The 19,689-nt window shown below is 62.7% G+C and overlaps 1 protein-coding gene across 5 annotated transcripts in view; it reads right to left on the reverse strand.

Moving 5' to 3' along the window:
• Positions 1-3,829, reverse strand: part of LOC114484783 (uncharacterized) — a 5,150-nt gene extending 1,321 nt beyond the window's left edge. The window contains exons 1-3 of one of the 5 annotated variants that reach the window (XR_003678097.1): positions 3,350-3,829; positions 2,632-2,704; positions 1,260-1,926 (exon numbers count right to left, since the gene is read on the reverse strand). Coding sequence is in view for 3 of the 5 variants with exons in the window: in XM_028483383.2 (XP_028339184.1) it covers positions 1,731-1,926; positions 2,632-2,704; positions 3,350-3,821 (741 nt within the window). In the remaining 2 variants the exon portion in view is untranslated. Of the gene's footprint in view, positions 1-37; positions 1,927-2,049 lie in introns of those variants that run through there. The other 4 variants (XM_028483383.2, XM_055091001.1, XR_003678101.2 and 1 more) reach the window with 4 other exon arrangements.
• Positions 3,830-19,689: the final 15,860 nt, after the last annotated feature.

The following is a 19,689-nucleotide window of genomic DNA, read 5'->3' on the forward strand; positions in this document are numbered from 1 at the left end:
CGGACGCGCAGGCTCAGCGGCCATGGCTCATGGGCCTAGCCGCTCCGCGGCACGTGGGATCCTCCCGGACCGGGGCGCGAACCCACGTCCCCCGCATCGGCAGGCGGACTCCCCACCACTGCGCGGGTGGCTTGGTGCCATGTCTCGGACCCTCCTCCTTCTGTGCCCAAGCAAAGCGCTAGCTGTTCCCCGATGGCCCTCGCACCTGCCACCTTCCAGCTTTGCCAGCCTGGCCCCTTCCTTCCGCCCGGGTGAACGCCCTTCATCACCCTGGCCTGGCTGAGACCCGCCGCAGGGGGACGGATCACGCTGACTGCAGCGCGCTGGGCTGAGCTCCCCGCTGCCTGCTCATGAAGACCTTGCGGCCCCCCCGGAGATGGGAACTCCCCCGTTTGCCACGGGGAAGTGGGCTCAGAGAGGCTGAGTGACCCTCCCAGGTTCGCATAGCTGGTAGGTCGGCGGGGCGGAGTCCCTATACCCCGGTCCACCTGTCCCCGGGGCCCTGCTGGTAACCTTGACTGGACTTGAGTTTCCGGCCAAAGCCATCCCTGGCCGTGCCAGCCCATCCTCTGAAGCCCCAAGCCGCTCCGGCACCCAAAGAGCACTTGCCCTCATGTCCTGTGCTCCGTGCTCCCTGGGACCAGGGCGCAGGGGCGGGCGCGCAGGGGACACTGTCGATGAACCCAGAGGACAGGGTCGGCCTCCCACTCCCGAGCTGCCCTGCAGGCCCCTCCTGCCAGCTTGCAGCAAAGCCAGCATCCCCGGCGAGCAGGCCTGCGGTCGGAACAGCGCAGCTTGGGCAGCTCCCAAGGCTCCGAGGCTCATCGGGCGGTAATTGGAGAGGACGTCAAGGCTGAGCACACGTCCCCGGCACAGGGGAGCCAGAGGCGGTGGGCTGCGCCCCCTTTGTCAGAATCAACAAGAACTTCAGCCCCTCCTTTGCACCCTCACCACTGAAAGTCCCCAAGGCCACCAGCCCTCGCCTCCCTTCTCCGGGGGAGCTAGACACGCTCCACCTGGAAAAGCAGGGAAAAGGGAGCCAGCCCTCCCGCGATGTCACTACCCTGCTCTGCAGCCTCTGTCTGCGCAGTGACAGGGCAGGGGCGCGAGTCCGGGTCCACTGGGCTCTGCCTTGCGTGCCTGGTCAGAGGTCCCAGCCTTGAAGGCACCTCCGTTCCCTGCCGCATCCCCTCCCTCCTCTCCTCGGAGCGGCTGTCAGGACACACAGCATCCTGGGCCGGGGCGGCCCCCCTCCTCACCTCCTCGACAGCACGTGGATGTCTGGGCAGGGCAGGGGCTCTAGGGAGAAGCCCGGGTAGGAGGCCCCCGGAGCAGTGGCGTCTCTGGGCTGTGCCGGCCGAATCTGGGGTGCAACCCACAGCTTCACTTTATTATTTTGAGTCTGCGGATTCGGGTTGGCCGGAGCATAAAGGAGACTTTATTGGCTGTACTCTGGCTTCTTCTGTTTTCTCCTCTCCACCCTGTGGCTTGGACGGGCTCGGGATGGGCACGGCTTCAGGGCGGCTGTCACTAGGCTCCCCTTCCTCAGGCCGAGGCTCGGAGGGCGCTGGGGCCATGGCAGTCCCCAGGGCCCCCCCAGAGTGCGAAGAAGGGCCTCCCCTGCTGGGCAGCTCTGCACTGCCCACCGCAGCTCTCCTCTCCTTCCCCGAGCTTTGGGGACCCGGTGCTGAGCTCTGAGTGTCACTGGAAACTGGATCCATTTCAGCCCCTTAAGGGCTTATTCCAGGCACTAGACAAGAACCTCCACGGGAATTGGCCACATGGCCTCCACCACAAAGAGGTCCAGACAGTGGCCAGAGGACAGCCGGGCCACCCCTCAGCACGCCCAGCCAGGCAAACACGCCCCTCTCGGCTGCTGCAGTCTTGGGAGGGTGTCCAGGGTCCTTCTGTCTGAACCAGGGCCTCCTGCAGCAGGAAACAAGAGGCTCCAGAAATTCCACACCCCACAGGGCCGGGCATCTCGGCTCTGGCCCCAGCCCCAGGCTTACGAGGAAGAACCAAACCCAGATACCACCTGCAGGGCTCATCCTCGGGAGGGGAGGGCACCGCGGTGGCCTCAGCCTGGGGCACGTGTGTCTGTGGCGAGAGATTTTCCTCCTGTCTCTGTGGAGGGGGCTGCTTCCTCCCCATGCCTCCCCAAGACCACGGGGGTGCTGGGGGCCCCTGAGCATCCGTCGTGGACACTGGAGCTCCTGCCAGAAGCCTCTGCCCGATGGGCTGGCCGGTGTGCAGAGCAGATGCCCTGGGGTCAGCCCTCTTTTCCCTGGGCGGCCCTGCAGCCCCCCGGGGCCTGCAGGAGGGAGACGGGAAGGGCTTGGCCCACAGGACGGAAGGCAGGCTGGCTGGGGGGCAGCCTACCTGGGAAGGAAAGGGCGGAGACATGGCCCCCTGGCAGGAGTCTCTGCTCCCACCAAGGGGTCCTCATTGACAGAGGGTCTGGGGGGAACGGAAGACCACCGCAGCTCGGGTCCCAGACACAGCCCGACCCAGTGGGGGCCTGAGAAGGAGGAGGGGGAGGGACATCTCAGCGCCAGCAGCTCTCCCCAGCCCACACGCACACGCACCCCCACGCACACCAGGCACGTGCCTGTACACACATGCAGTGCTCACCGGTACACGCAGGCACACGCAGGCACATGTGCGTATACGCACTCCAAGCAGCAGGGACCCCGCTCAGAAGGTGCTGGAGGAAAGGAAGTGATGAGAATTGTATAGAATTGAAAATGAAGCGTTAAAGTGCCTGGAGGTTAAGTCAGCAAAAAGACCCCAGAGCTCTGGCCTCTGCCCCCGCCTTCTTGTAGGCCAGGAAGGGGCTCCAACGGTATGGGGGCGGGGAGCACTCTGGCCGCCAGCCCCGTGTCCGGATCCTGAGGAACCCGCTGCTGGGCTCGTGGACCCCGCACGGCACGACAGGCGCTGTGCGCCGTGGCCCGAGACCAAGGGCTGTCTCCTGGGCTTCCCCCACCAGCCCAGCGCCCCTCAGGTCACGACCCCTCCGCTGTGCCCTCTCCAGGCTCCAGGACCCCCTTTTTTGGGGGCTGAGTGCTCATCCAGCAGAAGGCCCCCCCGAGGGCACTTCCACTGTCTCTTACCCTCTCCAGAGCCTGCCCGGGTCCCAGGTGGGCCTGGGCCTCCGAGGACCACCACCATCAACTCCCAGAGCCCTCCCCGGGCTGGACCTGGGGGTTGGCTCCCTCGGCGGGAACCCAGGGGCACAGGGGGCGCCCAGGGATGGCCACCGGCGTGAGGCAAGTGTGCCCAGAGGGCCAGGCTTTGGGGTCTGTCCCCACTTCCTCCCAGGGCCCCACGCCTGGTGGGCCCAAGCCACCCGGCTCCTCCTTGGCCCCTGCCAGGTCGTCACCCCGGGCCAGGGTCAGGCCACCGTGTAGGCAGGGCTGCCCGCGTTCAGCATTATCTCGCGGCTGCAGGGCCACGGCAGCCATCCAAGGCCCTTCATGGCTCTGTCGGTCCGGACCTGGACACCGGCTCTGAGAGTCAACCAGCCTCTCAGCCTTTAGGGCCGCCCCTGTGTGCCCAGCTGGGCAAAGGAGACAGAGCTGGCTTTTCTGAGCAGCAAGCCCTTGCTGACCCTGGCCGCCTCCCCTAGGGACAGACTCAGGCTCTGGGGAACCTCCCAGAGTCCTCTCTGCCAGAAGGAGGTGGCCTTGCTCCAGGGCATCCTGGGCGGGCAGGCTCCAGGGATGCGGTCCGTGGCGGCCCTGCACCCCGGCCCTCCTGGGGACCCGCCCTGGCCGGACCGGCTGTGCCCTGGAGGGGGTCCGGGAACTGGACTGCTGCATGACAAGAGGGTATCGTCCCCCCCATGACCAGACTCCCAAGAGCTCAGGGGGGTGGGAGCCGCACGGCCGGGGGCTGAGCTAGAGCTCCCAAAATAGCCTGGGCCGTGGCCGGCGGCCGAGGATGGGCAGCTGACTTCACGCCACAGGCATCCCGGGAAGGCCCGGCTGTCTGCGGCCGGCCGCACCTGCCGGCCCGGAGCCGGAACACGGACCTCAGCATCGGGCCCCCAGGGCAGGGGCAGCTGGCAGCACAGAGCCCAGCCCCCTCCAGGTCCCAGAAAGGGCCTGCAGGGCCTGGGGGGCTGCTGCGTTCCCCATCCTGCTTGTCCTTCACTGACCTCGGGCCAGCCTCACCCTGGCCCGGCTGGGCTACTCATCTGTAAGCAAGTGAGTCTGGCCCCAGTGCCAAGGAGGGAGGTCTCTGGGGGTGGGACCTGTGGCCCCTTGGGGAGAGGCCCACAGTCGGGGGAGGCGCTGTCAGGAGAGACTCCCTAAACCAAACGAGAAAGAAGTGAGCAAGGAATTCTCATTTCACTCCTCACTGCCATTCATGGTTTCTCCACAAAGACTCCCAAGCCTCACAGGGCTGCGCCGTGTGGGAGCCGGGACCCAGGAGGCTCCGAGGACACCTGGGGCCTGGCCCACGGCGCCCACACGGCCCCTTGCAGCTCCCGGGACGGCCCCGCACACCCCGACAGGTGCCTGGCCTGGGAGGGACGAAGCGCCCTGCAGAAAAGGAGGGAGGGAAGCAGGCAGATGTGCCGAAGTCCTGGCAGTCAGGTAGAGCAGGGAGGGCTGAGCCCAGATGCAGACACAGTGCCTCGTGGGATGGAACAGGTGACCTGAAGCCTGGAATCCAGTCTGACCAGAGAGCTGGCCTGGGTCCCCCAGGGGGCTGCCAAGGGCCCCACTGGCTTGGTCCTCTGATCTGGTGTTGGCCTCTGCTGGTCTGTGCTGGGTTTCCCACTGAGGCTGTCCCTACCTCTCTGGGTCTTCAGCGCATGGTCTCTGCAGAAGCTTCTGGAACCCGGTACAACAGCCACCATCACAGGAGTAAGAGGGGTCTCCCTTCTCTGCTTGTCCCCCCCCGCCCATAGACGCTGGCCCAGAGCCCGCCCAAGTGTCCCGGGCAGGCCAGGCTCCCAGGGACCGGTCCAGGCAGTGGTGGTGGGGGTCCCCTGGCTGGCAACCCCAAGGATTTCCTGCAGACTGCTGTGTGCAGAGGGGCGGGGAAGGGCCTGGGGCAGGGAGACAAAGGGGCTCTGTGCGCCAGACCCGGCCAGGAGCGGGTTGGGCGCTTCCTCGGGCCTTTGAAGTCCTGGGCTTGCCCACCCCGAGGGGTGAGGTGGCACAGGTCCTGAGCGGAGCCTCCCACAGAGGTTTCCTGCCTCTGGGGAGGGCAGTGGGGGCAGGAGATGAGAGAATCAGGATGACAGGGGACTCGGGAGGGAGTGCTATGGGGAAGAGGGAGGAGGGCCGTGGAGGCTCTCAGACCCCAGGGGACACTGAGGCATCCTCCTGTTCTCTCGAACTTGGGTCCTCCAGTCCAACATGGTTCCCCTGACCATCAGGTCCCAGGGGTCTGCACCCTCTTCCCCCGAAGCCAACCTCTCACTCGGTCTGAGCTCCCTCTCTCCTCCTCTCCAGGTTCCTCAGACAAAAGCCCGCCAAGCCTGGCCCAGCGGCCTTGTGCCCGGGTGCTGTGGGGACCAGGCTCCACGTGGCCACTGCATGGGGTCCTGGGATGGCCAGCAGAGGACTCTGACAAGCTCCACCGGCCGCTCCGGCCATAAGCCTCTCTTTCCTTGTACATGCACCGTCTGACCCCTCCCCTCCCAAAGGTTGCCCCAGGGCCTTTGCACAGCCGCTCGGCTGTCAGGGGCACCATCCCCCGACACAGGCTCACCCAGTTGCCTCCTGGTCTCTGCCTGAACGGTGCCTCCTCAGAGCCCCTCCCTGGTCTGAAACGGTGCTCCCGCAGTCACGCCCCCCTGCATTCAGCCCGTTTTTGGTCTGCCTGCCCCCGAGAGCAGGGCCGTGTCTGCCCGGACGTGGTCCAGGTTCCAGAAGTCGCGCATTCAGAAGCTGATCCTCATCCTTGCTCAGCCCCAACCAGGCCAGGGCCGCGCCCTCGTCCACCATGAGCGTGGCCTGGCAGGGGTGCTGCAGGTGACGGACTCCCTAGTTCTGCGGGCTGTCCAGCTGGGGCCCGGGTGCTGGGCCCTGGGATTGCAGGGGCGCTGTCTCAGAGGCCTGCTCCAAGGCCGGGGTCCCCACCCCAGCCTGTTCCCTGGTTCTCGCCCCACGCGGCCCCCACGGGGCTCTGATCAGGCCACGGCCAGGCCTCCGGCTGCAGGCACAGGGCCCCGGGGCGGGCTTGGTGCGGCCACTCTCAGGCCCCTCCTCATCCCTGGACGCTGGTAGCTGGCCTGCCCCACCTGACCTGCCCTGCCCTCCTCGTGGTCAGGAACTCCCCTGGGCCTGAGGCTCCCGGCTGACTGCAAGGCCACGGCCCTGCACCACCCAGCCGGCGTCCGGAGATGACCAGGCCCTGGTGTCGCGACGAGGAAGATGCACCCATAGCCTGGCAAGCCCAGGCTCAGGTCATCTGTGCGGGGGCCGCAGTACTTGCCCCACGCCCACAGGACCAGAACCAGAGAAGCAGGAGGGCATGTGGGTCTGGCCCGGAGGGTCCTCTGATGCCAGCCGGGTGGCGAGGTCTGGGGCCACACGGGCCGAGTCACATTCCTGAGCAATGACGCAGCGCCTGTTTATCACAGGCTGTCACTGAGGGAAGCCCACCCTAGAGGTTTCCCAGCCACGACGCAGGCATTCACGTGACAAACCTTCCCTCATACGCTCACAGGCCCCAGGCCCGGCCCCCGAAGGCCCCGGAGCGGGGCAGGGTCCCCAGACTGGGCTCTCAGGCGGTGGTCAGGGTCTGGTGGTTGCCGCCAGGGTCAGGAGCGTCCAGCCCCAGGCCTGGCTCACTGGCCTCAGGCCTCGGCCGTGTCCCCCTCCCCAGCCCTGAGGCCCAGGGACCACCAGGACCCCCAAGAGCCCCAGCTTTCTAGGAGCGTCCTTGTCCTGCCCTCAGCGCCCCAGCCCTGCCCCGAGAGAAAGCCCCGGAACGGCCTCCATGGGCCCCTTTACAAGGAAAGGCAATTTCTCCTGCTCCAAGGCTGACTTAAATCAGGTTTATTGTACGATTTAAACATATTTAAACGAAAAACTAGGCGTTTGCAAGCTAAATGTGAACAATCGTACGAAGCCAGTAAAACGAACACTAACAGTACCGGGCATGATGCCGTTGGGCTGAAACTCACTTTCGCCGGATCTTTGGAATCGACGCGCCGGTGCTCTCGGCTGCCGCGCGATGAAGACCCAGTTTCCCCTGCTCTCCTCGGGCCCAGGAGAAGCCGCAGAGCCCTCCTCAGCCGGGCGAGGGCTCCAAGAGCCGGCGCAGGGGCAGGTCCCAGCCACCTGGGCACCCTAGACTGCGGCCGTGGCCCCAGGCGGCCTCCTCCTGCCTCGGCACCTGTGCCTCGCGTCTCTCCATCCTACTCGCCACGGCCATCGGGTCCTTTCCAATTTCTGGCCATTAGGATGAGGCCACTATGACCACGTTTGCCGTGTACCTCGGTGCCGTCACGTACGCCTCGACTTCCCCAGGGTGTGTGTCGCGGTGAGCTGACTCCATGCTGTTAGACCATCTCCCAGAGCGACCTCGTCGATTTGCACTGAGTGTCTGCCACTCCCCGTCTCCCCCGGCCGCGCCCACAGGGCACCTTTGCCCATCTGGCGGCTGTGTCGCGATTCACTGTGGTTCAGCGCACACCTCCCAGCTTGCTGCGAGGCTGGGCACATTTCCCTGAGGTTGACGGCCATTTGGGTTTCCTCTTTGCGGAAAAACTGGCCAGCGTCTTGCCTGTTTTTCTATTCCGTTTCCGGCTGCTTTGTAATTGCTTTGCAGGAGCTCTTCACATACTCTGCATACAAAGCCTTGTCTGTTACATATGTTGCAAATATCTTTTTCCATTCATTCTGCGGCTTGTCTTCTTCGGGATCTGGGGACTTTTCCTTCCCTACTCATTTAATCAATGCTGCCCAGACGTTTGGGGCCTGATACTAAGTGGGAGAGAACAGGGCATCCCCTTCCCCTGAGACCCCACCGAGCAGAGGTGATGCGGGGCAGAGCCGAGCCAGGTGCACCGGAGAGAGGTTCCCAGTGGGAACTTCAGCGAGGGGGCGAGTCTCGAAGAGGGAGAGCATCACGCAGACGGGGGAGGAGAGATTTTCGCCCAACAGCGGCCGGCGGTCAGTGTGCCCGCAGAAGGGCCACGGGGCCGGCAGCTCCCTCCTGGCCCGGCTTCCGGGCAGGAGCGAGAAGAAATGACTCTCCATTTGTGTGTCTCATCCACAGAGCGTGGCGAGGGCTCAGAAGCACAGATCCTTTGCGAAGGACCAACCAGATGCCAAGTCGCCAGCTGCCCCCCTCCCCCCACCCCCGTGGGGGTGATCCAGCTTGGAGCCAGCAGGGGAAAACGGGGGACAGCGACGCCGGGAAAGGGGAGGAGACAGCGTCGGGTGGGACAGGTGGCCCTGGGCCTCAGAGAGCTCGGTCAGCCCCTCACCCGGGAGGGGAAGGAAGCCCCCTCCCCGGACCGGGGCAGGGGCCCTGGACCCACACAGCGCGGGCTCACGGCACTCTGCTCACAGGAGTGCAGCAAGCGACACTTCTGATGATTTTAGTGTCTTAATGAATATGCCGGGCACGAGAGCTTCGGGGCACAAGGCCGCCCCCCGCCGCCTCTCCCGGCCGGCGCTCAGCCATCCTCGAAGACCAGCGCACAAGTTCTCCCTCTCTGGAAACGGAGGACGGGCAGACAACTGGAGCGGAGTCTGGGAGGACCGACCCTCCCCGAGGCCGACAGGGCAGGCCCATGGGCAGAGCCTGGGAGCCCCGCCTGGCCTGACGCCACCTGCACACCTGGTCCCACAGCTGCCCCCACCCCTGCCAGCCGCTGCTTCTGGGTGCTGGACCAGGAGGGGCTTCAGGGCCGTGGGACAGCAGAGCCCGTGAGGGGCCAGCTGGAGGTGTGGCCCTCCCCGGGTGCTGGCTGCAGGGCAGAAGCCCAGTCTCTGCCGAAAGCACGCATTCGGGGAAGGCTGAGCACCTGGACCCCCTTTCCCGCCCGGCCCGGCCCCAGAACCCAGTCTCCTCAAGACTGGGCCAAAACCAGGGCCACGTGGTTCTCCCGCGGGGAGGCACGGGCCTCACGGGCTCTGAGGGTGAGGAGTGGGGAGACGGCCAGGCTGGTGCTCAGGAGAAACACATGAAACACGTGAACTTCCCCACTGGCTTTGCATAAACAAATAATACTTGCTTAAAACGGAGAAGAGGGACAAATAGATGGGACTAGATTAACAGGCAAATTTAAAAGCTCACGCCTTCTCTGGAAGATCAAAAAGGCCCAAATCAGCAGATGGAAATCAGCAAATTGCAAAAAACTATGCCGAATGGAGTGTGCCATATACACCCCCTTCCCCCCGCCCCCGGCTTGGAGAGCCCAGCGCAGGTCTACAGGGACGTGCAGCTGAGGGCAGGGACCCTGCTGCGGAGAGCTGACTGAGGGACCCGCGGAGGGGCCAGACAGGGGCACCCTGGCGAGGGGTGGGATTGGGGCGGGCCCCGGGGGACAGGAGGAGCCATGGCAACGCCCTAGGGAGGTGGCAGGGTCCAAGAGGGACGGCCAACCCCACACCCGTGGGCGGTCCCGGTGGCCCCTCCTGGGGCGCTCGGAGATCACCAGGCCGAGCGGACCTGACCCCGCGTGTGTCCACACCAACCGTGGGGACTGAAGACACGGCCGAGGTTCTGGGCGGCGAGAGACCCTGGGGACCCCGAGTGACTGGGACAGGCCGGGGAGGTGCCCAGGGAGGCCTGACAGGCATGTTCCCACCCGGCAGCGACCGTCGATTTAGGTGAAACCAAACGATGCTCTTGCACTTGAGTTTTGTCCAGAAAAGCCCCTTTAACCTCCCAAAATAGAAAAGATTTCACACAACTGAAAGGACGCATACAAGAACATAAAACTTTACAATGTTACATATTTCTATTTCAGATGTATAACCCATGCTGAGCTCTACAGTCAGCGAACGCTCCTTCTTTGCCAGCATCCATAAGCTTTCTTAAAATAATCGTGTATCAGGACACAATGAACATCTTGATAAATTCTATAAAAAGTCACTTTATATACAAGAAACCGTCTTGCACCTATTATTTTGTTTCTTGCTTCTTTTCTAAACACCGTGTTTTTTAATTAATAAATTTTATTTTTTTAGAGCAGTTTTAAGTTCATAGCAAGATTGAGAGGAAGGTACAGAGATTTCCCTTCTACTTCCGGCCCCCACACAGGCAGAGCCTCCCCTATTATCAATATCCTCCCGGATGGTGTATTTGTTACAACTGACGAACCTACACTGACATGGCATCATCGCCCAGAATCCGTAATCGGCACTAGGGTTCACTCTGGGTGCTGTACATCCTATGGGTCTGGACGAATGCATGATGTCACGTGTCCACCATTACAGCACCAAACAGAGTATTTTCACTGCCCTAAAACTCCCCTGTGCCCCCCCGATTCATGCCTCCCCCTCCCCCAACCACCGACAGCCAGGGATCTTTCTACTGTCTCCATAGTTTTGCCTTTTCCAGAATGGCATCTGGTTGGACTCACACACATGTAGCCTTCTCAGACTGGCTTCTCTCACTTAGGCATACGCATTTAGGGTTCCTCCATGTCTTTTCATGGCTTGAAGACTCATTTCTTTTCAGTGCTGAGTAACAGTCCACTGTCTGGATGTCTCATAGTTTATTTATCCATCACTGAAAGACATCTTGGTTGCTTCCAGTCTTGGCAATTATGAATAAAACTGCTATAAACATCTGTGTGCAGGGACAGCTCATTGTTTTAAATGGGCAACAGACTGGAAAAGGCACTCACAAAACAGTAAATAAACGTGGGAAAAAGGGCTCATCGTCATTTGTCCTCATGGAAAAAATGCACACTTAAAAAACCACAACCATCACCAGAATGGCTAAAATTAAAAGGACTGACAAAACCAAGGGTTGTCAGCAATGCAAGAAAGGGAAGCGACGCTTTGGGTGAGGGTGTAAATTGGTGCCGTAATTTAGAAAACCGTTCCGCGGTATCTTCTGAAGTTGGAAATACACGTGGTCCACAGCCCAGTGATTCCATCCCCAGAAATGCTTGTGTATTTTCACAAAAGAACACCGGCATGGAGGCAGGGCAACCGTATTCATCAGAGCCCTAAACCAGAAACGTAACTGTCCATTGACAATACTGTAGAGAAACACTTTCAAACGATCATCTAGTCATCCAGCTGAATACAAAGTGAAAAGAAGAATGAACTTCTGACCGTAAGAACCTGGAGGAATCTCACAAATATAAGTTGAGCAAAAGAAACCAGATACAAAAAAGAGCAAGTACTGTATGATTTCATTTATGCAAAGTTCGAATCCAGACGGAATTCACGGATGGTAACGGAAGTCAGAAGAGTGGTTCCCTTTGAGGGGTCAGCAAGGGGGAGCTGCGCACGAGCGGCTCGTGGGGCTCTGCTGACGCCCTGTGCCTTCGTCTGGGTGGTGGTTTCATGGGCGTGTTCACGCTTTTAAATGCACCGAGCTGCACGTTTACAGTTTGTGAACTTTTCTGTATGTATATTACTCTTCAGTGAAAAGGTTACTAAAAACACCTTGCCCATGGAAACATATGTGCAGCCTTTGGACTTCAGGGGTAATCTGCTGGCTGCAGGTTCTGCCGTGGTCCACAGCAAAGACGGCAGCTGCCGAACCCAGAAACGATGTGCTGCCGGTAGAGACGGTCTCTCCCAACCTGCTGGAGGAGCCCATGGGCCCGGGAGATGCATGGGTCTGAATCCTGCGTTTATCAGCGTATCCTCACCAGTTCCTCGGAGATAAGAGAATTAAAAGGCTTGGAAGATTTTTCACATGCTGTTCCTGGCTTTTAAAATTCACAGTTTATATCCCCCGTAAGTGAGCTCTGGAAAGCAAACTTTGCCCTCCAAGGATGAACCCATCTTTTGGCTCCGCGCTCTGATGAACCTGAAGCTGAATCAGCCTCGAGATCGACGCGTCTTGTATGCGGCCGCAGCCGGTTCTCGGAGACCACGTGCTGGCTCACGGGCTCCAAGCGGGGCGTGTGTGTCGCACGCATCCCATGGAGAAGCGGAGCGGCTGGCACGAGGGGGCTGAGACGGGGCGCGGGCGGGGGAGCCGTAGATGGGCACACAGGGCAGCCAGGCAGCCATAGCAGCCCCTCACCCCGCAGGCCAGGCACCCTCAGGCCTGCAGTCGGTCAGCCTCTGGCCCTCCCAGCCTGTCTTTAGGTCACCGTCTGGCACTTCTCTTGGCCAATCCCACCCAACGTCAGAAAAGCGAGGCTCCCTGGGCACGTCTGGCTTCCTCCCCCTCCCGCTGCTGCGGCCCCACACCCGTCTCCAGAAAGCCACTTGCTCCACCGCTGCTGGGGCCCGGGACGCTGCTGGGGCCCGGGACGCTGCTGGGGCCCGGGACGCTGCTGGGGCCCGGGACGTGGGGCTGCAGGGGTCCGCGGGGCTGACCAGCAAGGCGGCGTCTGGGAGATACTTGGTCGCCACGAACAGAGCTCACTCGCATGGCATGAGTCCAGGAGCCCTGAAGGCAGGCGAGGGCACCAGGAAGGTCCAGCGTCCCAGGAGGAGGCCTCTGTGTCCTGGCCTGGAAAATCGGACGCACCGCCTCCCCTGCCCCGGCAGGTTGCCCTGAACCCGCTGTCTCTTTGTCCCTTCGTTTTTCTTTCCTGTTTATGTCTCTCAGCTCCCTGTGAGTCCCTGAGGACAGAGCCTGTCCAGCCACCCCTGGACCCGGCACCAGCCAGAGCCCAGCGCTCCCCGGACGTCTCCAGATGAATGAACGAAGGGGCGAGAGAACGAATGAGTGGACGAAGGGCACGCCCAGCTCTGCCACACTCCTGGATCAGGCTGGGCCGCCGTAGGGTCCCTCCAGGTCTCCCCTGTGAACAGCAGCGTGGAAACGGCCAGGAGAGCCCAGCTGGACACGCGGCACCTGGGTCTGGCAGCCGCTCCCCACCCCCGCCGCGCCCCCTGCAGGCTGCCCGGCCCGGTGGTCACGGGTGGGTCTCAGAGTCTCCCGGGACCGTGGCAGCCCCTGCTCTGTGTGCTGCGGCCCCGGCATGGGGCCCAGCCCTCCACAGGTGCGGGACCGGCTCTGACAGGGGAGGCCCCATCCTCAGGGCCCAGGACCCGGCTTGCAGCAGGCCCAGGGTCAGGGCCACCCAAGGGCGCTCCCAAGGCCCCCAGCTCCCTTAGGGCGCGTCCTTCCCCTCCCCCTCCAGCACGCCCTGCAGCCTGTGAGGACTTGGGGCAGGCAGTGTTCTGGGGGCGCACTGATCCCACCCTGATTTTCAGTAAATCAGTTAAATTGGCTGTGTGCTGCTTAATGCTCAGCAGCGGGCTCTCAGAGGGGGACGGGCTGCTTTGCCCCTATTGCCAGTCTCCGTGGTGCGAACGTGCCCATCATGGCTGGCGCAGAAGTGGGAAGAGACGTGCTGTGGGCACCGCAGAGGGCAGGTGCTGACCTGAGGGCTGCACCCACAGAAACCTCTGATGTGCTGCACATCCCACCTCCGGCCTCGACCCAGCACCTGGCCCTGCCTCCCGTACCAGCTCTGAGGCTCCCCTGGGTCAGGCCCTCAGCTGCACAGCCTGGCCAGGCCTCTTGGCTCTGCCCCTGGCCCCACACGCGCTGCCCTGACGGCCCAGCTCCAGCCCACAAAGCACATCCTCCTGTAGGAGAAGAACAGGACTTGGGCTGGGCTGAGCCGGGCTGGGCTGGGCTGAGCCGGGCTGGGCTGGACTGGGCCGAGCTGGGCTGGGCTGGGCTGGGCTGGGCTGAGCTGGGCTGGGCTGGGCTGGCTGGGCTGAGCTGGGCTGAGCTGGGCTGGGCTGCGCTGGGCTGGGCTGGGCTGGGCTTGGCTGGGCTGGGCTGGGCTGGGCTGGGCTGGGTTGGGCTGAGCTGGGCTGAGCTGGGCTGGGCTGTGCTGAGCTGGGCTGGGCTGGGCTGGGCTGGGCTGGACTGGGGCTGCCAGTTTACACCGCCTGAGCTTATGGGCTGGAAAAGTTCAGAGGACCAGGCTGGCACGCTCCAAAGGCCACCGTGGGCCTGAAGAAGCTGGTGGCCGTGGGGGATGAAGAGGACTCGTGTCTGTAGGGCCTCAGTGGCACTCGCAAGTGTCACCCACAGGCAGGACACTGCCTGCCGGGGTCTGCTGGCCCTGGGGCCCAGCAGAGGCCACAGGAATGTGGTGGCACTGAGTGGCTTCCACCAAGTGCTGTGGGGGACAGGCTGACCCAGAGGCAAAGGGGAGCAGCAAGGAGACCCCAGCCCTGGAGGGAGAAGCAACAAAGGAGCTCTTGGAAGAACTGGGTGGTGGAGGCCAATCTTTGAAGACAGCCTCCTGCATATTCCATGTACTCAGGGAAAGCAGGCAGCCTTGAAGCCCACATCGACACGGTATGTCCGGAACGGGCAAGTGCGCAGAGAGGGACAGCAGACGCGCGGTGGCCCGGGGCTGGGGGAGGGGCGGGGAGAAGCCGCCGCCAGCCGTGGGGGTTTCCTTCTGGGGTGACGAGGTGCCCTGGAATTGGATAGTGGTGAAGGTTGTGCAACTGGGTGAACATACTTAAAAGCCAGTGAGTTGCACGCTGTACTTGAGTGAGTTACATGGCATGTGACTCATTTCTCAACAACGCTATTATTAAAACAACACGGCAAACACTTTCCCTGCCCCAGACCTGGACTTGGCCACTTCACCAAAGATCCCCGAGGGTCCCCATCGGTGGGGCTCTGTCCAGACCCACACGTGGGCACGTGTGCTACCACCGTCAGCTGTCACGGCTTCCCGCCTTTTCTGGGCAGTGAGCTGGGTGACACATCTGTTTGAAAAGAAAAATGAATGAGTTCGTCCTGATACAACTCAAGCCTGATAGTAAGGATTTTTAATCAACTTCTTTTCTACTTGCGTCTCTCGTCTTTTACACTAAAAATCTTTGCTTCTAATCACTGAACTACTCTTTTGCATTCTTCTACAGCAGAAGTATAAAAACACACACATACTTGATAAACATTAACATATTACTTCTAACAATTAAACTAAGATTTCTGTGCAGCTCTGTTATCCTTAGAACAGTCAAATAACTTGAAGTCACAGATAAATGTAATCTTGGCGTTTCAATCAATATTCAAATTTCAATCGTATCTGGGTATTATGAACAAAGGAGGCTTAATATCCATTTGAGCATTTCGAGATTGATGAATCATAGGACTTAAAATAGTTGAGTCATGCAATCAAAAATGGCTAAATTATAAATCTCACGGCTCCTGACTCATCCTCAATTGCTGAGTCACGATGTCCCCGATTCCAGAACCCCAGAGCTGGAAGGGACCCCAGAAGTCTTCTCCACTGGAGAAAGCTCGTCCAGAGGCTTCTGACCGAGACAGCTCCCACGCTGCTGTTGGCTGTGGCCCGACTGGGGAGGCGGGGGCTGGGGGTCGCCCAGAGTGGGAGCCCTAAGGAGCACCTCCCGACACACTGCCATCTAGGCTCCTCTGCATCCGCTGGGGCCCTGGGCGCTATGCCCATTTTGAACACACGATAGGAGCCTTCCTCAGGCTCAGGGGCAGATGGGGCAGGGCACGAGCCCCAGAAGGTCAGGAGCACCTGTTCCTCCGATGGGACGTGGGCCCCTCCCAGCAGGGGCTGCTGGCCGACCTCCCCTTCACACCCTTCCACCCAGCCCACAGGCAGGTCCTCCCGGGATCGAAGACGTGACCCAAGGCAGCCAGAGCTGCACACCTTCCACAGACCACACCCCGGCACGGCCAGCACCACCCACCCCGGAAAACAGCTAGCAAAACAGGGTTCTGGCCCCCTCAGCGGACACACAGGCAAACGGAGGCAGGCGCAGAGGGACAGACTCTCCCAGGCCTCCCGCGGGGATGTCAGAGCGTGACCTGGAAGCTCAGTGCCGAGCAAGGCGTCCAGAGAGGGGGCCCAGCCACCAAACTGCCAACGAGGAATGTGGTGTTCACCGGGCCAGGGCGGCGGAAAGGCAGCACCTTCGGGGGACCCTGAGTGGTCCACAAAGCCTCAGACTAGGGTGGGGGTTCAGAAGGTCAGGCTGCGCTGGCCCGGGTTATGAAGGGTCAATGCTGGGCTCCATCCTGAGGGTGACCGAGGCCCAGGACTCAGCACATTTGGGGAGGACCTGTCTGGCCACAGCGTAGAGAGGGCCGGGGGCAGGGCCAGCCCGGGGACTAAGCAGTGAGCAGACAGAGATGGCCCGGCCTACATGAGGTAGGAGCTGGGGCCGGACGGGAGGAGGGCTCCTCTGGGGTCCCGGGGCTGCTGGCTCCCCTGAGGGTGTCTAGGGAGAAATCCTGGCAGCCACCAGGGAGATGTGTGGACAGCCAGGGAGTCCTCAGCATCAGACCGTCCTGGAGGCCGTGGGGGAGGGCGGGCTTGCCCAGAAGAGGGGCCGCCGAGGGACCAAGTGCAGCCCAGAGACCAGGCCTGGCTGCCTGCCGACCACGGGCAGCAGGGCCACAGAGGCCTCGGCGTGGCCAGACGGAGTGCGTAGGGTTAAGCATCCTGCATCCTCAAAGATCGCACAGCCCTCCGCTTCCTTGGGGGTGCCGGTCAGAGCTCCCCAGTCCCCCAGCTGCAACCCGGGAAGGGAGCTTGGAGAGCCAGCAGATTTGTTTTGTAAGAACAAGGCCCACAGAGTTGGGGGAGGAGACCTGCCGAGTGCTGCCCGACTCCATGGGCTCTGAGCCCCTGTCCGGGCCTGGGAGACTCCCACACTATGTGGTCTGACGTTGGTGAGCTGCTGGGAGGGCTCTGGGTGGGGGCTTGTCTCTGGGGAAGGACCTCGGCTGCGGGAATGCTGAGCAGGGCGGCCAGGGGGGAGCAGCCCCCCGCCATCTCCAGGGGGGTCCTGCAGAGTCCATCCCCGCCAACCGACCAGGCATCCAGACACAGGAGGAAGGAGCCCTCAGGCACAGGAACAGCAGCCTCAGGGAGACAAGCCTCTCAGTGTCCAGGACAAGCCTGAGCAGCTGGGGGGAGGGGGCTTTCCGGAAGCTTCTGTCTGCTGTGGTCACCCCAGGGAGGGGCAAGGGGGCGTCCAGTTCCTTGCCGGGGGCCCTCACCTGACCAGAGGCCACAGGGCTGCGTCATCACGTACCCCCAGGGCAGCGTCGCCACCGTTAGACATTTTGCCTCAGAAAAAGTCTAAAACGCACAGCATCTGGTCCCACAGCCATGTGTTCCTGAATCCCAGAAGCTGACGTCCTCTGGACGGAATGTATTTATCCAGATCTTTAGTCTTGAACAGCTTAACGGCTCTGAAAGTTATATTGCAGAGCCGGAGACTGCAAAGCGGGAAAGCACCGCTTCCCCTTCAGTTTAGGGAACTGACCGAGGTCACAAGTGACTCCGGGCCTGAGGTGTGTCAGGAAGGGGGCTTCCTGGGGTGAGGCTGCTGCTGCGAGGGGCGAGCCCCTCCCACCCCTCCGAGGGCCAGCGGGGTCTACACTGGACAATGGGTGCTGGGACTCTAGCGTTTCTGCTTTAATTCTAGAGCCCACGCTGAGCAACCAGGGGGCTGCTAAGGCTGGGGGTCTCGCCCCTCCCCACCGACACTGACTTCTGCAGCCTCAGTGACTGGCGGTGACGTGCTGAGGGGCCCCGACACGGGTCCTGGGTCTTCTGACCCTCGGCGCCACCACAGGGACACGCCGGAGTGACCTGGGCAGCTCACTGATGGGGTCGCATCCTCCTCCCACAAAAGTGACACACAGAGTGTGCAGAGAGTCGACAAGACCCGACGCCCCAGCCCCCGGGGACATGCGGCCAGCCGTGTCCAGGAGCGTCTGGCCCTGCAGCAGGCTACGACGTGGCCCCGCTGGAGTGGACTCTGCATGTGCTGCCCGGACGCCCCTTCAGCGCCCGAGGGTCGGGGAGGGAGCCCAGCCCAGGCCCCGGGGCTCCTGGCTGAGGGCACCGGGCTCTCCGCCGGAGGTCCCTCCCAGCAGGTGGTCTCCTTGGGAGAGGCCCTCCCCTGGCCGGGGGCCCGACGCACCCATTCATCCATCCCCACCCAAGGAGGCCATGGCACCACCGAGGAGGCGGCTGTGCCCTGCACGCCGCTGTTCCCTCCCCTCCCCTCCGATCCCTGCCCTTCACTCCGTAAACACCCGCTGAGCCAGACCAGCTGAGCCAGGCCTTCTACAAGGCTACCCTGGCCCCAGGAGCTGCACACACATCCGTGGGTGGGGCAGGAAGGTGCCAGAAAGTACCTGCATCTCACCCTCAAGCACGTGAGGCAGGGGTGGGGGGATGCTGAGCTATCTACGCGGAAAGGACACAGAAAACACAGTAACACAGGGCCCGGAGCAGGCGGGGTGCAGCGGGGTGCAGCGGCTGGTCGGGACCCCAGGGACCAGCAGGGGTGGCTCTGCAGAATCCCGAAGCGGGCAGGGACGTACCCAAGGGTGGGTGACCATGAGCTGGGGAGGAGGCCGGCCCAGCGCAGAGCAGCACTTCCTCCCGTCCAGGGCACTGAGCGGCCTCCTGCTGGGCGGCCCTTCCATCCACCTCCGCCCGTCACGCATCTCCACAGGGAACCTTCCCAGCCGCACAGCCAGCCCTGCCTGTTCGCTGCAGGGCCTTGAGCGGCTGCCCTGCATGCCCGGACCCCCGGTGGCCGCCTCCCCGGCTCCAGACCTCACACCTCGTGGCCCACAACCCAGATACTGACCTCTGACCTCGGTTGCAGCGGGAGGGCCTCGCGCCCTCTTGCTTGGGTGGGAATCCTTGGACTCGGATTCCAGGATTCCAGGTGAAGGCGCGGTCTCTGGGCTTTCCCCCGGCTCCAGGTGAGTTCGGGATCTTCTCGCTGCCTTGATTCTGCCCCGAACAGCTCCGAGGTCGCGTAGCCACCAGGGCTTGGAGAGGTGACTTACAGCTCACCCGGCAGGCAGCTTGGTCTCCCATGTGACACTCATTGCTCCATCACTGAGCTCCTCTGAGCTGGATTTCTGTCTTCAGGCAAGATCCTGGGTCCTGCCCATGGTGGAGGCCAGCCCCACGCAGACAGGGGGACGTGCAGACACAGGGTGTGCGGGACAGAGGCCCGGCCCAGGCCCAGCCCTGCGGCAGCCCGGGGGCTCCACAGAACCGCCCTAGGGAGACGTGAGGCCAGGGGCGCCGCCCCCCCGCCCCGCAGAGGGGGCTTGGGGCCAGTTTACGAAGGTGGAGTCGGGGGAGTTTTCATCCGAAGCGACGGAGGGCGCGCAGGGCTCCGGAATGTGGTTCAGCAGTCACGTTTGGGGGCAGAGGCAGCTCAGGATCTCTCCCTCCCCTGGCCATCAGCTCTGCGGAGGCCGGCCGGGGCCCGGGTCCTCGCACCTGCCCTCTCTGTCTCCGGGATCGAGGACCCTCTCCCCAGAGGCATGGGCTGAGCAAACCCCGGGCGGCTGACGGTGTAGCCCCGCCCCATACGAGCGAGAGCAGGGCTGGGCCTACCGGACCTCGGGCACCCCCCGCTCAGCCTCGCAGCCCAAGGCCTCACAGGGCCTCAGGGAAAGAGGGCGGTGGGTCCCAGCGCCCCGGGCCACGTGGGCTCAGCCCAGGCAGGCAGCACCCGGGTTCTGCGGCTCTGCCCTCGCTCCTTCGAGAAGCAGGGCTGCCCGGCAGTGAGC

This window comes from Physeter macrocephalus, chromosome 2 (genome assembly GCF_002837175.3).
Source record: "Physeter macrocephalus isolate SW-GA chromosome 2, ASM283717v5, whole genome shotgun sequence".
NCBI lineage: Eukaryota > Metazoa > Chordata > Mammalia > Artiodactyla > Physeteridae > Physeter > Physeter macrocephalus.